The 15686-nt window shown below is 34.1% G+C and overlaps 1 protein-coding gene across 1 annotated transcript; it reads right to left on the reverse strand.

Moving 5' to 3' along the window:
- Nucleotides 1-6788: 6788 nt before the first annotated feature.
- Nucleotides 6789-10216, reverse strand: LOC131646187 (polygalacturonase At1g48100). Its single transcript, XM_058916309.1, has 8 exons — nucleotides 9946-10216; nucleotides 9725-9853; nucleotides 9329-9496; nucleotides 9206-9244; nucleotides 8892-9099; nucleotides 8353-8434; nucleotides 8141-8249; nucleotides 6789-7489 (listed from the first exon to the last, which is right to left on the reverse strand). The coding sequence occupies exons 1-8, from the start codon at nucleotides 10153-10155 to the stop codon at nucleotides 7076-7078; spliced, it is 1359 nt and encodes a 452-aa protein (XP_058772292.1). The 5' UTR covers nucleotides 10156-10216; the 3' UTR covers nucleotides 6789-7075.
- Between the last annotated feature and the right edge of the window lie 5470 nt (nucleotides 10217-15686).

Below are 15686 nucleotides of genomic sequence, written 5' to 3' on the forward strand. Positions count from 1 at the left end.
CATTCTCAACATACAACTCTTCTAGAGAAGAATTTAATATATTCGTCCATGCACCCATTATCTTCTCTAATACGACACTAGATTTGATCATGTTTCCGCCTTCCTCCTTGATTTCTTTTGGCCCAACTGCAGGTGGGGATCGTTCAACAAAATCTTGCATATATCTAACGCCCATGTGACGTTCTTTCTCAGATTCCAAAAATGCAAATCCCTCCGAAAATGTCTTCTCCGTAGAAGTGATACCAACAATTTCAAAAAGTGGAAGCCTATACTTGTTGTTCTTGTACGTTGAATCAATTATAAGGAAGATTGGGAATGTACTAAACATATTGATAGTTTCTGGATGAGTCCAAAAAATATCACGGAAATTAACTTTATCCTCATACACTATGTATTTTGAAACATAGTGGTTATCGTCCAAAAGTTTCAAAAGTTGTTACATTTCGGATCTCGTACCTCTATTTGCCATGTTATGTTGATAATGTTCATTGTATACCTTCCTGATATTTGAAACACTTCGGGGACTTTTTCGTTTCAAATCGGCAAGTATGTTTCTCGGCATAACTTTGATTATCAATATTTCCGAAATAATTTCCTTCTCCTCTGACTTTAGTTGACATACAATTGGATGACCTTGTAACTTGGTGTCTGTAACACCCCAAATTCTACCCGAAAATATCATGCGTGAAATCAGAGTATTTTAAAAACTATCAACAAGTATTTGGGATATCACATTTACTTCATATTAACAACTCATAAACAGATACATAGCACTTTAATCTCAGATAAGCACAAAACAACTTATAACAGCTCTTAGACAAACCAAATTCATTTTAATATGCAGCGGAATCATAACATTCAGCTTTATAAACAAATCATCTTATTTAATCGGAAACAAATTCAAACATCATAGTACTTCTCAATATCCAATTTGGAACTCAACAACTAAAACATGAACAACATAGAAACAACAATATAGACAACCCCCCGAGTGCTACGTATCAGAGCGACACACCAACTGGATACGATGAACCTACAAACTTCCATAGTTATACTTGAGTACCTGCCCATTTCCCATGGTAGGGGAAACATCAGCAGAAGGGGTGAGATATCAAACATTATAAAGGAAAGTATGATAATACATATAGCAAAGATAAAATCATACACAATTCACCACTTCTCAATATAAGCAATTTGCATCACAACAATAATGTTAACTATCAATTATAACAATGTATTCAAGTTTACAAGTATGTCATTCAAGCACATAATAACATATACTTCATAATCACAACTTAAATTAATACAACTATCAACAATGGCAAAACATGGTTCATATATTCCACATATATACATATATCATTAATACATATATATATATATATATATATATATATATATATTTGCATTCTCATCATATACGTTTCATTTACATATATCACCAAAATCATGTATCAAACATCACCAAATTTAATTATCACATCTCATGCACACATAACAATCACCTAATCACATAATTACATATATTTAAACATCACATAACTCCAATGTAACTCAATGCAAGACATGTGACTCTATGCACGTGGTACCCAATATGGACCCAAAGTTCCACCGCTTCCGATTCATATAGAATCTAGCCACGCTTCAGATCCGGACAAGACCAAAGCCACCAAATGTAAACATATAGTTTACCGCTTTCCGATTCACTCTAGAATCCAAGCCACGCTTGTGTTTCAAAGCAATTCCACCTATGTTTCAAGGCACACTATGATATGAATGTATGTACAATCTCACAAATATATGCAATTAAGATCATCTCTACCATCTTAACTTTCCACATATCACAATAATTCAACTCTATGAATTATCCACCAATTGTACACAACATTCACAACACACACACATCATTCACATATGAGAGGCCAATTAATCAATTACGATTCACACAATCCAATTAACACTAGTAATCATACTATCTCATGTTAATTCTCATTTTTGTCAATTATACATGAACACACATTTTCAACATCAAGCAATTAATCATTAGAATTAATGCTAACCAACTAACCATAAAGAATCAATATCAAAACAACATCATTGGCATGGCAATATATATTTCTCAACATACATATTCAAGCCAAAACACAATTACAAACAATTTCTCAAAATACCGTAATTTACCGATAAACCGAATAATTGGTCCAAGTCCAAGTATATTCCAATCACATAGACTTATTGGAATCAATTCAACTAATAATTTAACTATCCAATTAATAATTAAACTATATTAATTTCAATTCAACTATTATATTTCTATTCCATTATTTTCCAATTCTATAACAAAACCCATTATTTCACTATCAATGGTTTACTCACAACAAACATAACAATCTAATACACATAGATTATCAATTGCACACAACTTATCACATTTATATCATCACATTCCAACAAATCATCAAATACCCAAAATTGCAACATAGAAAAACATGGATATCAAAGTATAGAATTAAACCCACTATAACATACTATCATACAACTCTTTAGCATGAAAGAACCCCACCCTTACCTTGGTAAATATGGACTCTTTCACCATAACTCTAAGCTTTTCTCCAAAAGAAATCCTTTCTAACATCACTAGGAGACACACCTAAAAACCAGTTCGGGAATCAGCTTATCAGACGAACTTAAAATCCTCAAAATCAAAATCGCTCCGGTCAGAACTTACCTCTATGGGTCAGGAACGTTGTGTCCAAGTACCGCAACGATCCAACGGTTGGATTGAGAGATACGTCTGTTTTGCTAAGGTGACTCAATGCTGAAACTTGCTGCGAAAATGAAGTTTCTTCTAGCTTTTCTCTTCCACCATTGTTCTCTTCCCTTTTGCCTCTTTTCTCTTCTTCCTATCTTTTCCCCCAAATGAAAATAGTAACCTCTAAAACCCTAACCTTCTCTTACTATCTCACTTATGTCAATTGGGCTTAACCCACCAATCCATCCATTATGTTTCTATCACTTAGGCCCATTTAGTTATATCTCTCTAATAACTCAATTAAGTCAAACAACACAAACACTCACATAATTAAATACTTAAATAATTATTATATCACATAATAACTAAATAAATAAGTTATTATTAAAAACACCAAACAATATAATTACTAATATAATTAATAAAAATATTAATAAAAATCGGGATGTTACAGTGTCTAACGCATGATTATGTATACCAAAAATGAGATTAAACAGCCACATATCCTCCACCTTACAATATTCGCGCAATATAAACGAACAATCACATTTTCTCGATCCAATATCATCATGTTTTAGCTTTTGAATTTTCGGGACATATTTTCCACTTCTCTCGCATATCATCGTTACAAGTGCTTGCCTTCTACTAGTTCCATTTACGGACCTTCCTATCACAACACCAAACCCGAGTTGGCTAGCTACCATTTGGACTCATTCAAGAATATGTTGACGAGCATTGAAAATTTGATCATTTTGTAAATTTTTGCCAAACATATATCATTTTAATGTCGTCCTTCACCTCATCCGGCTTAGCATCATCATTCACCTTGTTTGAAACCCTTACAATAAATTTGGGAATCATGTCGGGGTGCATCATATCTGAAACGGGAAAAAATAGAAAATTTGTTAAATTCTATTTATGCAACAGTGCATGTTTCAGATATGCACATCCAAAATATAATATGTGCATTTTGGAGATGCATATCCGAAGTAATGTTGTTTTTACATCCAAAACTCAGCACAAATGCAAGGAAATGAGTGATGACTTGGGGAAATTTTACCTTAAATTACAGCTTTCTATACTCTATTTGACATGATAAAACGCTTGAAACTTGGTTTTAGGACGAAAAGTTGATTGAGAATGGTTGAACTTTTTTTATAGGTTTTGGTTATAGATGAAAAGAAGAGAATGAAATCATGGTAGGAGTTATCATGCACCAAACTGATATAACATCAATGTTTTTGGAAATACATATCCGAAAATACCACTGAATGTTTAAAATCCAATGTTCAAATAATAATAAGGGTCGTTTTGGAGATGAATTTCCTAAACCTTTTGAAAATTGATTTTGGGTGCGTTCGAATATGTATTTTCGAAGGGCATTTTAGATTTTTCAGGAGTTTATTTCATCCCTGTGAAGGTGTATTAAGAGATTCTATAATTTGACTTTTTATTTAAATTGGGCTTAAATTTAAAATTGGACAAATTTTATGGCCATGTAGCCATGTATCAAATTAATACAATGAACATTATGTACATGTCTTCTTGGCTTAGTTATTAGCAAACTAATTATCCTAAATTGATTTTTTTTTAAATAAATATCAGACTCAATATTATTTCAATAAAATATTTTAATTTATGGGTCATTATTAGTACAATACTATTTTATTTGGCGTTGTTTAATTTTTGTTGTTATTTGATAGGTGTTGGACTATCATTCATACATTAGTTTGCAATGTTGAAAATATTACAGTTAGTAACATCACACATAACTATTTAGATACATGCCAAAAGATATGCATAAATATTACTCATCATAATCAACATCTGTTTTTTTTTTCAGTTAGACCATAAGCGGTTGACATCTTTTCAAAAGGTTTACATCATAGTTTCTCATTTTGTATTTTGTAATGCAACTCGTGTGAATTCTATCACTAAAACTATCAATTTATTATTGTATTATAAGGAAACAATGAGAGTGATATTTGTAAACTTTACCAACTCCTGTGAATTTTATCACTGAAATACACTATTTTCACGGGTTAGTATCACAACAATACCTTTTTTACTTTAATCAAAAAAATATTTATAAATATTTATAGTTATTAGTGATATTTGTATATATATATATATATATATATATATATATATATATATATATATATATATATATATATATATATATATATATATATATATATATATATATAGTTATTAGACATATTGGATTTATCATGTTGTTGATTTGTTATATATTAATTTTTAAATATTTGCATTTATTAATAATTTTATAATAACAATTATATATCAACAACAACAAACCTTATCGAATGATGTAAGATATGAATGAACTTACTCGTGCAGACGCACATGTCTTCTACTAGTTAAGTATAAAAGATAACAATGACTCTATTCAAGCTTCAACAAATGTCTACAAGAAGTCTCCAGTACAAAGTTATCTAAAGAAGATCTCATGACAATGTACGACTACTTTATGTCTATTCAAGAAAGTAACATTGTTAGGATCTCGTCTCTTCAGTTGTTCTACAAACTATACTATACTCATCTCAATGTCTTTATGCTAGTTGTACTTAAACTTCACTTTACGTATTCTATCTAAACACCTTCAACAACTACTTGTACTATGGGTAGTTTCAATCTTCAAACGACTACTTGTACTATTAGTAGTTTCAATCTTCAATGGATCTATTTTTCAGATTCTATAAATAAATAAGAAAATTGAAGAAGGATGTGTGTGTGTGTGTGTGTTTGTGTAAGACTGTGTACACAAGAATGTGATATCAGAACACATGATGGGAGTTGAGAGAAAACAGTGGTAGACAGAAAACACAGATAAGAGAAACACACAAATAAGAAGAAATCTAACCAGAAGGGTTATTATGTGTTAAAAGGAAATAGAGCAGAGCAAGACATATTCACATATGACTATGAGAATCAAAAGAAAGAACATGTGAATATGATCAGCAGAGCAAGACATATTCACATATGACTAAGAGAGTCAAAAGAAATAATATGTGAATATGATCAGTAGATAAACAATTAGCAAGACACAAAAATGAAGATCATCTGTGCAGAAGAAGAGAAAGAATAAAGATTTCATTCTTATACACTTAGGAGCTACTTAACATGTATAATGTTCAAAGTGTGACCTTCGTGTATCTGCTTAACTAAGAAGGACACATATAAACACAAAGGTTAATAACAAATTCTTTAGTTGAGAGAGTCTCTAGCATTCATGCTTGAGCACAATTCTCTTTTAGTTGTGATTGAGAAAGAACAATGAAGTCAGACTCTCGTCTAACTTAGCTCTTCTTGATAAAGAATCAGATTTTCTCTACTAGATTCTAAATCAAGATTGCAAAAAGGAGTAAACTTTGATATACACAATTCAACCCCCTTCTTGTGTATATTTTTCTCAGCTTCATCATTTATTTCCACGTTTCAGAGGTCCAATCTTAAACGTGGGGGTGTGTTAAATGCCACCTCTATAAATTTGAAGGGGGACAAAGAAACCCAAGAAATATTCAATAAAGGGACCCAAAAGCTGGTTTCTTTAAAGGGACTAAAAGATTAGAAAAATTAAAGTAGGGAAATTAAAAGTGCATTTAAGCCATACTTGTATGATCAAATTCAAACTAGACTCACTATATTTAAACCGGAATTAATTACAAAAACACATCTTCATTCTATAAACCTATTTTGTAAAAATTAGTTAGACCCAAACACATTCTTTAACATGATATCAAAAGTTTCGCTTAAGATCCGCTGGACCATCTACTATCAGGTTTTTGATATCGAATTGCCCATCAATTATTTCCATGTTTCAGATGTTTAATCCTAAATGTGAGGGTGTGTTAAAAGTCTTATATTAGACAATATATAATTTGAACATATACTTATAAGTGAGAATAATCTTTATCTTACAATCAAATTTTATAAGAATGAGTTACACTAAGAGACATTTCTTAACTAAACTTAATGATTTTATAAGTTAATGAGAAATGCTTCATTGTCAAATGGATGGGTCTCAATTAAATGTATAAATACCCAGCAAATAACATCAACATTCATTGATGATTTCTTTTTCAAAAAAACTAAATAAAGTAAACCCAACTCCTACTAAATATACCCAAATATCTGTTTTCTCTAAACACCCAACAAATAAACTAAGTCTATTAGTACAATCCAATGAACAGAAAACAAACTAAAATTTACAACTTCATCACCTTCACAAAGTAAAAAAAAAAACATTTGAAGAAGGGAAGATACCAAAAAAACCCCAAGACTAATTAAACATGACATCTATAACAATTTATAACAAACACTATCATGTGACTTTGCTATCCTCTTGATTAATCCACCACCACTTCTTAAACAATAATCAATACTTGAAGGTACCAATTCACCTTGTGATTTTCCATAAGAGTTCCAACACATAGCTTGTTCATAACCTCTATATTTAAGGGAAGGCCTCAACTGAATATCAGTTAAATCAACATCTGTGCATGGTATGCTATTGCTGCAAGCTAGGTGAATAGGTTGCATTGCATAAGTACCACTTATTTGATCAAATTTAACACCAGAAATCATCACTGTTCCTGTTTGGTTCTTGCAGATTTGTTTGTCACAATAGTATTGGTCTATCATTATTGGATACATAACATCATGGACTTTGATTCTTGAAAATGTTACATTTTTAACCATACCATTTCCTCCCTATTCAAAAATTAAATTTACTTAAATTAATATTCATGAAATCACATATATACAGCTAGAAACAATAAAATTAGAGTAATAAAAAAAATATTTTTATCTAGTTAAATGAGTTCATTTGATAGATGTACATAGACATCAGAATGCATATAGTAGATAGATGTGCAGAAACTTCAGAATGCAAGTAAGAGTGGTAAAACAGGTTCGGCAGGCATGTATATTTTGGTACCACTTTTTTGTTGGACGGACGATCAAAGTTTTAGGCCTGCACCCTCAAATGCTCTCGACACCCCGCCCTATTTTTTTTTTTTTTTTGGAATTTTGCGTGAACATAATTTTTTGTATTTTTAGATTTAGGGGTGCAGCGTCAGCAGACCTCTCCGTCCCACCCTCATTTTTATGCAGGACAAATCAAAATTTTAGCCTCGCACCCTTAATTATGTTCAGCCCATCTTGTCCTATTTTTTTTATTCGGGATTTTGAATAATAAATGTAAACGGAACAGATATGTTCGTTTCTCTCTCCTAAATGCATGACCGGATATTCAAACAAGTAACATCTCATTTATTTTATTAACTTGTAAGAGATGGAATTCCAGTAATGAAGCTACCTTAGTTCAAAGAAAAAAAGAGTAACTGCTAATTAGGTTAATACCTGCCATGTTTTGATCCTTGCTCCATATAGAGTATTTTTCATTGCAATATCCTCAACAATGATGTCAGAGACGCATGCCAAACTCTTGTCTTTTCCTAATCCTCCTAAACTATTTTTATTCACAAACTCAATGATTAGTGGCTATATTGCTAATAATACAATGCAAAATATACAACTTTTATTAGTTAGATTCTTTATTTTATTTTTCTTACCTTATGCCATGACCAGGGCCACATTTTATGTGGTGGACATGAACATTAGAGCAACCAGTTTGTATGGACACACAGTCATCACCTGATAATAACATATAAAATAAAAACAAGTGTCAATATTATAAGCTTCTCATAAAAAAAAAAAAACTTTAATATAGTTAAAGTTAGTTTAACTTTCTAAACTGCACGTCTCAAAAGTTAGTTGCTGTGACAGTTTACCGTTTAGACTTGAAAAAATATTTCAACCAATCATTCTTTGTCAAATTTAAGGTCAACAATTCTAAGTGGATGCTGCACCATATTGGTCATGCCTTAAAAATTTACTAGATTCTACTTTTTCAGGTAAAAATGGAATCTACAATAATCTATCAAGTACTAGTTCATTCAGACATCATAGACATGATACTGATAGTGATACTAATACGTTAACACAAGTAATAATTTGAGGAAATGAAACTAACTTAACGTAATCAGATGTGTCAGTGTGGATGTGAAATAGCTAGGTAATATAAAATAAGCAAATTTAATGCATGCATTACCGGTTCCGATATTAGAATGTTGAATTTCTACATCATGTGTGTTTTGCAGGTGAATTCCATCAGTGTTTGGGCTACTTTGAGGGGAAGATATTGTAATGTTATCAACTTTGATTCCATTTGAGTTATCAAATTTTAGATGGCATAGAGGACTGTTTATGATTTTGGTATCTCTAACCCTTATAAAGTTGCTAGAGTAGAATCTTATAGCCTGCAAGTGCATATACAAGTATTAAACAAGAATAGTGAGAAAAATGTTACGCTTTAAATCAAAACACAATTATGTCAGTTTGTGATGGAAAAATTAAAAATCTTACAGTTGGCTTCATACTTGGAATTTGTTTAGAGTGAGTTTTCTGCGCACAAAAAAGTGTTATTGCGCAATTGTGGCCATAATATAAGAGTTTGCACGTAACTGCAACCGTAATTTAAAATCATACCTGTATATCAGAAAGTTCTGAGTTGTTCCACCAATTAAAGCCTTGACCATCAATAGTTCCATAGCCTTTGACAGTGAAGTTCTGCACCCATTTGAAATTTATCCATTGAAACAAGCTAGATTTTGGCCATGAAGATACTTGAGGAGGAGCCAATATTGTTCCATCTATCTGTTATAATTCAGTTTGCATTAACTTATATATTCTAAATGTCACATCTAAAATTTACATAAACACCTTAAGTAGTCTTAAAATACAAGCGGTTTAAGACGGTTGGACCATGACTCAAGGGTAGGTCTTACTAGTTCGATGTCCGGTCCAGTAAATAAAACATTATTGTAAACTACTATTACGAGACTAATTTAAACACAATACAAAAAAGGGTAAGTGAAAATGAACCTGAAGAGTAAGATTAGGCATACAAGGGCCTTGTAGAGTAATAGCCTTAATGAGGAACTTTAGTTTTTCAGGAACTTTTATTGTGGCACCAGCAACTTTGCATGCAGATTTCCATGCAGCTAGAAATGCCTGCTTAATTAACATTTTAAACTTTTGAAACTCATTTTCATAAGATTAATATAGTAGTTGAAATCATTTAAATCTAAATGCTTTTTGATTACCTCTGAATCATCAGAAACTCCATTGCCCTTTGCACCAAAAGACATAATATCATAAGTGTTTACTTGTGTTGGATGAGGATGTGAGTCTTTGTGATGTTTGTGAAGTTTTTTCTTCATGTTAGTCTTCCTTGCATCCACAGAGAAGGTGACTAAACTAAAAATTAACAAAGACCATAAAAAGATTAAAGAAAAAATTATGTTTCTCTTCATTTTTATTTTATTTTTTTGGGACACTTTTTGGAAGTGTACTAGCAAAGAAAATTGTGGGAATTTCAGGTGATTTTGAAGTTGTGTGGAAGTTATAAATAGCTTATATATATAGTGGAATATGGTGGATACCTTTGTTGTAAATCTCTAATTTTTTAAGGTCTTGCTTTTGATTAAAAAAGTGTTGATTCACTAATGCATATAGTTAGGTACATTTAGAGGACGTGGAGATTCCCATAGGTTTGAGATAGGCGGTTAATTAGCAAAAGTAGTTATCGTTAATTTAATGATTAATTGTGCTTGCTTTTGGCTGGTTTGTAAAAGTATAAGTTAGTTGGATTATAATGGGAATTTCTTATTCCACCCCGGGCCCGCCCAAAAGAAAGATCCTACGTAATTTCTAAAATGTCTCTTCTAAATCGGAGGTATATTTCCGATGCGTATCTTTTTTTGTTAAAATTGATTGAAAACCACAATTGTATTTGTGGTTGTAAACTTGTAATAAATTTTCGAGTTTAATGTTACCAGTATGAGAAACATTTAGACAGAGAAATGTCTTTTTTTTTTTGTTTCGCATTAATTATAAAAACAGGTACAATTCAGAGAAATGTCTTTTTTTTTTGTTTCGCATTAATTATAAAAACAGGTACAATTCATACAACTAAGACAATTGAAATATATATATATATATATATATTAAGTGATGGCAGATGATGAGTCGGCTAGCACCAAATACAATAACAAAAAAACTATAACCAAAATACAAATACATCATCAAATACTACTGAGTATGGAAGATGATGAGTTGGCTTGTCATCCTCGAGGCGTCCCTCTGCTGCCTCCTGTAAAACGGAGTCTCCTCCATGATGGCAGCCAAAACACCTCTAACATCAGATCCATTAGGAAACAGACCTCTATCAATACCATCCCACACAATCTCCATGATACGACGACACCTAGGGAACATGTAAGTGGCATGATCGACCCTAGCCTACTCCTCCTCTAGAATCTCCTGATGAACTAGCCTCGGTGGGTTCCTTAGAGCATCTTGTATCATGTATGGATGGGACACCTGGAAGAACCATATCATGTAACCGTGCTCGTAGCTCCAGTCGTCTGGTTCTACGGTACTCCTGACCTCATGGTACAAGATGATTCTCAAAATCATCAAACAGAGCTTCAATATCCATTCGTTTCACCGTTGGAGGAAAAGATACAATAAGATCTTGGGGAATAGTCTGGGTGAACCCGAACTGACGTATCATTCGCTCAGGTATATAGGCAGCCGTCTTGCGAATCCCGCAGGCCCACCAACCTGTAAACAGTGCAACCTTGTCAAATGGTATCGTCACAAGGTGGTCGACGTATGAACAGAAGTGTATGTCCTCATGCACCATCCGGTCAATGTACACCCAGAACGGATCTATCGCATGGTTCCCTTGGAGCGAGTCGTATGCGCAAGCACGTGACTTATCTTCAATACCATCCCCCAAATGAGCTAAAAAAATGTCTTTGATCATGAAATTGACATTGCCAACACCTTTCTAATGATTCCTAATGTTGATAACAAACTACAAAATCATAATTTCTAACCTAAAACACACATTTGAGTGGATTTTACATAAACTTTGAAAAGTTCAAAAACAACTTTCTTGATTGACTGTGGTTGATTTTCCTTAATTGATTGTGGTTGGATACTTGAGAGACTGATGCTTGATGATTTCTAACAAATTTGGTTGCAAATGTGGTTGATTTGGTGAAAATGAAATTGAGAGAGTTTACGTGTTTTATGTGTTTGAAACTGTAATGGGAGGCGAAGAGGCATAGTGCCTTTTAATTGTTCCACGAACCAGAAATATATTTGTGTTTCTAAACCGTAGTTATATTTTCGGTTAGTTCCCAACTCTTCCAACGTTCATGTCTAATATGGTGGAAACCATTAGTATATTTCCGGTTTTCAGGGGCATTTTTGGAATTTCGCTTGGTGCGCTGGAAAAGCATGGGGTGGAATAAGAGATTCCTGATTATAAGGATTCAATTACATGGGCTTGAGTTCCTATGCGTTGGTTCTGTGTTGGCAAAAATTTTGGCTAAACATAATGTTAGGATATATTGGGAGATGTCAAAGCAGATTCCTTAACATGTTTTACTGAGACTGAACGATGTGTCAATTTCTATTTTAGGGCTCTTGTTTTTGGTGTGTGTGTGTGTGTGCACGTTATGTTTTCGGAATCTCTTGATGATTTTTCTCTATTGGAGGGATTGAAACCTATTTGGTGGCCCAAGCGCACTCCTGCTCTGCTGCTGCATTACATAGTCTACACAATCCTAATTGTGTGCTGTCTCGAGTTTTGAGTAGTGTGTGGTTATCGTGTTTTAGTCTCGAGTCTGTTACTTGTAATCTTCTCTAATGTTGGTTTGATATAAGAGTCGGAATATTTTAATTGAGTTGTATTTTTGTTCTTTCACAAACCTGTAGGTGTTGAATGTTGTTTAATCTCCGAAGCTATTAAGCAAGGAGAGTAATGTCAGTTCTCATAAGCTTTTAAGCATTGAGAATTGTGTGTGTAACGACCGTTTTATTTTTGTATTTTATATAATTGTGTGATATGTGAATTAATTGTGAACTATGTGTTTTTTTTTTACCAAAACAAAATTAACACATTTCATTAATCAGAATATGCTCGATACAAGGAGGAGGTACATTAAAAAAGCTACGCCTAGACCAAGAATTGGCCGCCTTCGCTAACGAGTGGGCAACCATATTCGCTTGGCGTTTAATAAACTTAACCTCAAAGTTTGAATGACATTGTAACAATCTCTGTATAGATGAGATAATCACACTAAATTCAGAATTTCCACTATGGTTGGAATGAATCGCCTGAACCACCCTTAGGGAATCACTTTTAAATATGACTTTATCCAGCTGATTTGCTATAGCACCATGGGTTGCCTCCTGCAGGGCCACAGCCTCTGCCTCGACAACGGGGAGAAGATTAGAATCCCAAGTTGTACCTGCTAAGATAAATCTACCACGATTATTTCTTACACACCAGCCCCTATTAGTAGTACCACAGTTATGACTGAAACCCGCGTCTACATTACATTTTAACCAACCTGTATCTGGGAGAACCCAAATCGATCGGGGCTGCATTTTCCCCACTTTGCTCCCCATCTTGCATTGAAAACCAATCTTGCCACCTATAAAACGCTTGCTGACCAAGCTTAGAAGCCTCTTCACTTTCATTATTCCAAATAGCATTATTTATATTATTCCAGATCACTTCTAACATAACAGCAAAACGCCCTGCAGTTCGACTATCCTCATTGGTACAAATATCCAGATTAATAGATTTAACATCTTGGAAAGAATGAAGACGGGGTATAATGATATCGTACAAACCTGACAACCTCCAACAATTAGCGGTGGCTTCACACCCAAAGAAAATGTGCCATTCATCTTCCACCACATTCTCACACAGCTGACAAACTAACGGACATTGTACATGATGTTGGCGAAGCCTTAATCGAGTTTGTAAACAATCCCTACATATTCTCCACAAAAGATGTTTAATTATAGGCTGTGCTTTAATACTCCAAAGTCTCCTCCAATTCCCTTCCACCCTTCTAGTCAATCCTTCTCCTGTTTATTTCTCCAGAGTCTATATCCTGACCGAACGCTATAAACACCATGTTGTTCTTCCTTCCAAATCCATCGATCTTCTCCCACTTCCTCCGACAACGGAAACTGGATGATATTCTCAGCATCTGTGTGATCAAACAAATTGCGAATCAAATGAACATCCCATTGTTTCAAGTTAGGTACCATCAAATGATCAAGTTTAAGCTCATACACACCTTGTTTTTAAGGCCCTTTGATACAACCCTCCCCTTTACCTCGTAACCACGGTTCACTCATCACCAAGATAGTACTTCCATCTCCAATCCCCCACCTGCATCGAAGAGTTAACACATTTCTAGCTTGCCAAATGCTTCTCCAAACAAAACTAGGATTGTTACCGATAGGCGCTTCAAAAAAAAGAAGTTTTTGGGAAATACCTGGCTTTGTAAATTCTCGAAACAAGAGTCTGAGGACAATTTAACAATTTCCATCCTTGCTTTGCTATCATAGACATGTTAAACGCTCGAAGGTCACGGAAACCCAACCCACCACCCTTCTTCGGACGTGCTATTCTATCCCACGCCATCCACCTGATACCCTTATTGTTACTACCTCCTCCCCACCAGAAAGCATTCAACATTCTCTCGATATCATTAATCACTCCGTCGGGGATAATAAAGATACTCATTATGTAAGAAGGGATGGATTGCAATACCGATTTTATCATGACTTCTTTTCCCGCTTTAGATAAAGATCTCCCTTTCCACGAGTTAATTCTCTTCCAAATTCTATCTTTAATAAACTCAAAAGTAGCCTTCTTGCTTCTTCCAATCATAGACGGAAGACCTAAATAAGTACCAGTACCAAGAACATGACGATTCCCATAATACGGGCCATATCCTCTTGAGCTGGTCTACTTAAGTTTCGACTAAAGAACACCTCCGATTTGTTCAGGTTAACCTCCTGGCCTGAAGCTGCTTCATAAGTTTTTAGGACTTCCATAATATTCTTCACCTCTGATATATTAGCCCTGCAAAACAGAAAACAGTCGTCAGCAAAAAGCAGATGAGACACACTAGGTGCCCCTCTGCATATTTGGATACCATGAATATCGCCTCTAGCCACCGCTCCTTTTATGAGAGTAGAAAGTCCTTCTGAGATAAGAATAAAAAGATACGGGGACAGTGGGTCCCCCTGTCTCAATCCTCTTCCTGGTTGAATTGGTCCAACATTATCTGTATTAACTAAAATAGAATAGTTAACCGTCGTAACACACATCATAACCCATTTAATCCATCTGTCAGCAAAGCCCATCCTACTAAGCATACTTCGCAAAAAATCCCAATCAACTCTATCGTAAGCCTTACTCATATCAATCTTGAGGGCCAGGTGGGCCTTATTACCCCTTGTCTTCCTTTTGAGTGCATGGATAATCTCAATAGAAATCATAGCATTATCAAGGATGGATTTTCCTTCCACAAATGCTGATTGCTCCTCCGACACACTTTTGGCTAGGCACTTCTTCATTCTGTTTGCAAGAAGCTTTGAAATAATTTTATACACTACATTACAAAGAGCAATAGGCCTCAGGTCTTGCATACCGGATGGTGTAGCGCACTTCGGAATTAGACAGATGTTTGTATCATTGAGGGTAAGAGGAAACGACCCTCTCTCAAACCAGAACTTAACAGGTTCAAAAATGTCATCACCACAAACATGCCAAAACTTTTGATAGAATGCTGGATTTAAGCCATCAGGACCTGGGGATTTATCCGGGTGCATATTATTGACCGCTTCAAATAATTCCTCTTTCTTAATAGGAGCTAGCAGCATTTCATTATCATCATTTGAAATGGTCGGTTGTATGAACTTCAATACCGGCTCGTAGGACCTAACAGATTCTGCAAACAGC

The sequence above is a fragment of the Vicia villosa genome, linkage group LG2, assembly GCF_029867415.1.
Source record: "Vicia villosa cultivar HV-30 ecotype Madison, WI linkage group LG2, Vvil1.0, whole genome shotgun sequence".
NCBI lineage: Eukaryota > Viridiplantae > Streptophyta > Magnoliopsida > Fabales > Fabaceae > Vicia > Vicia villosa.

What these genes read in the sequence shown, in the direction of transcription:
- LOC131646187 (XM_058916309.1), bottom strand. Translation starts at nt 10,155, where the DNA reads ATGAAGAGAAACATAATTTTTTCTTTAATCTTTTTATGGTCTTTGTTA. An exon ending in GAGTTTCTGATGATTCAGAG is followed by an intron (nt 9,854 to 9,945) that starts GTAATCAAAAAG and finishes TTAATTAAGCAG; the next exon opens with GCATTTCTAGCTGCATGGAA. An exon ending in GGCCCTGGTCATGGCATAAG is followed by an intron (nt 8,250 to 8,352) that starts GTAAGAAAAATA and finishes GAATAAAAATAG; the next exon opens with TTTAGGAGGATTAGGAAAAG.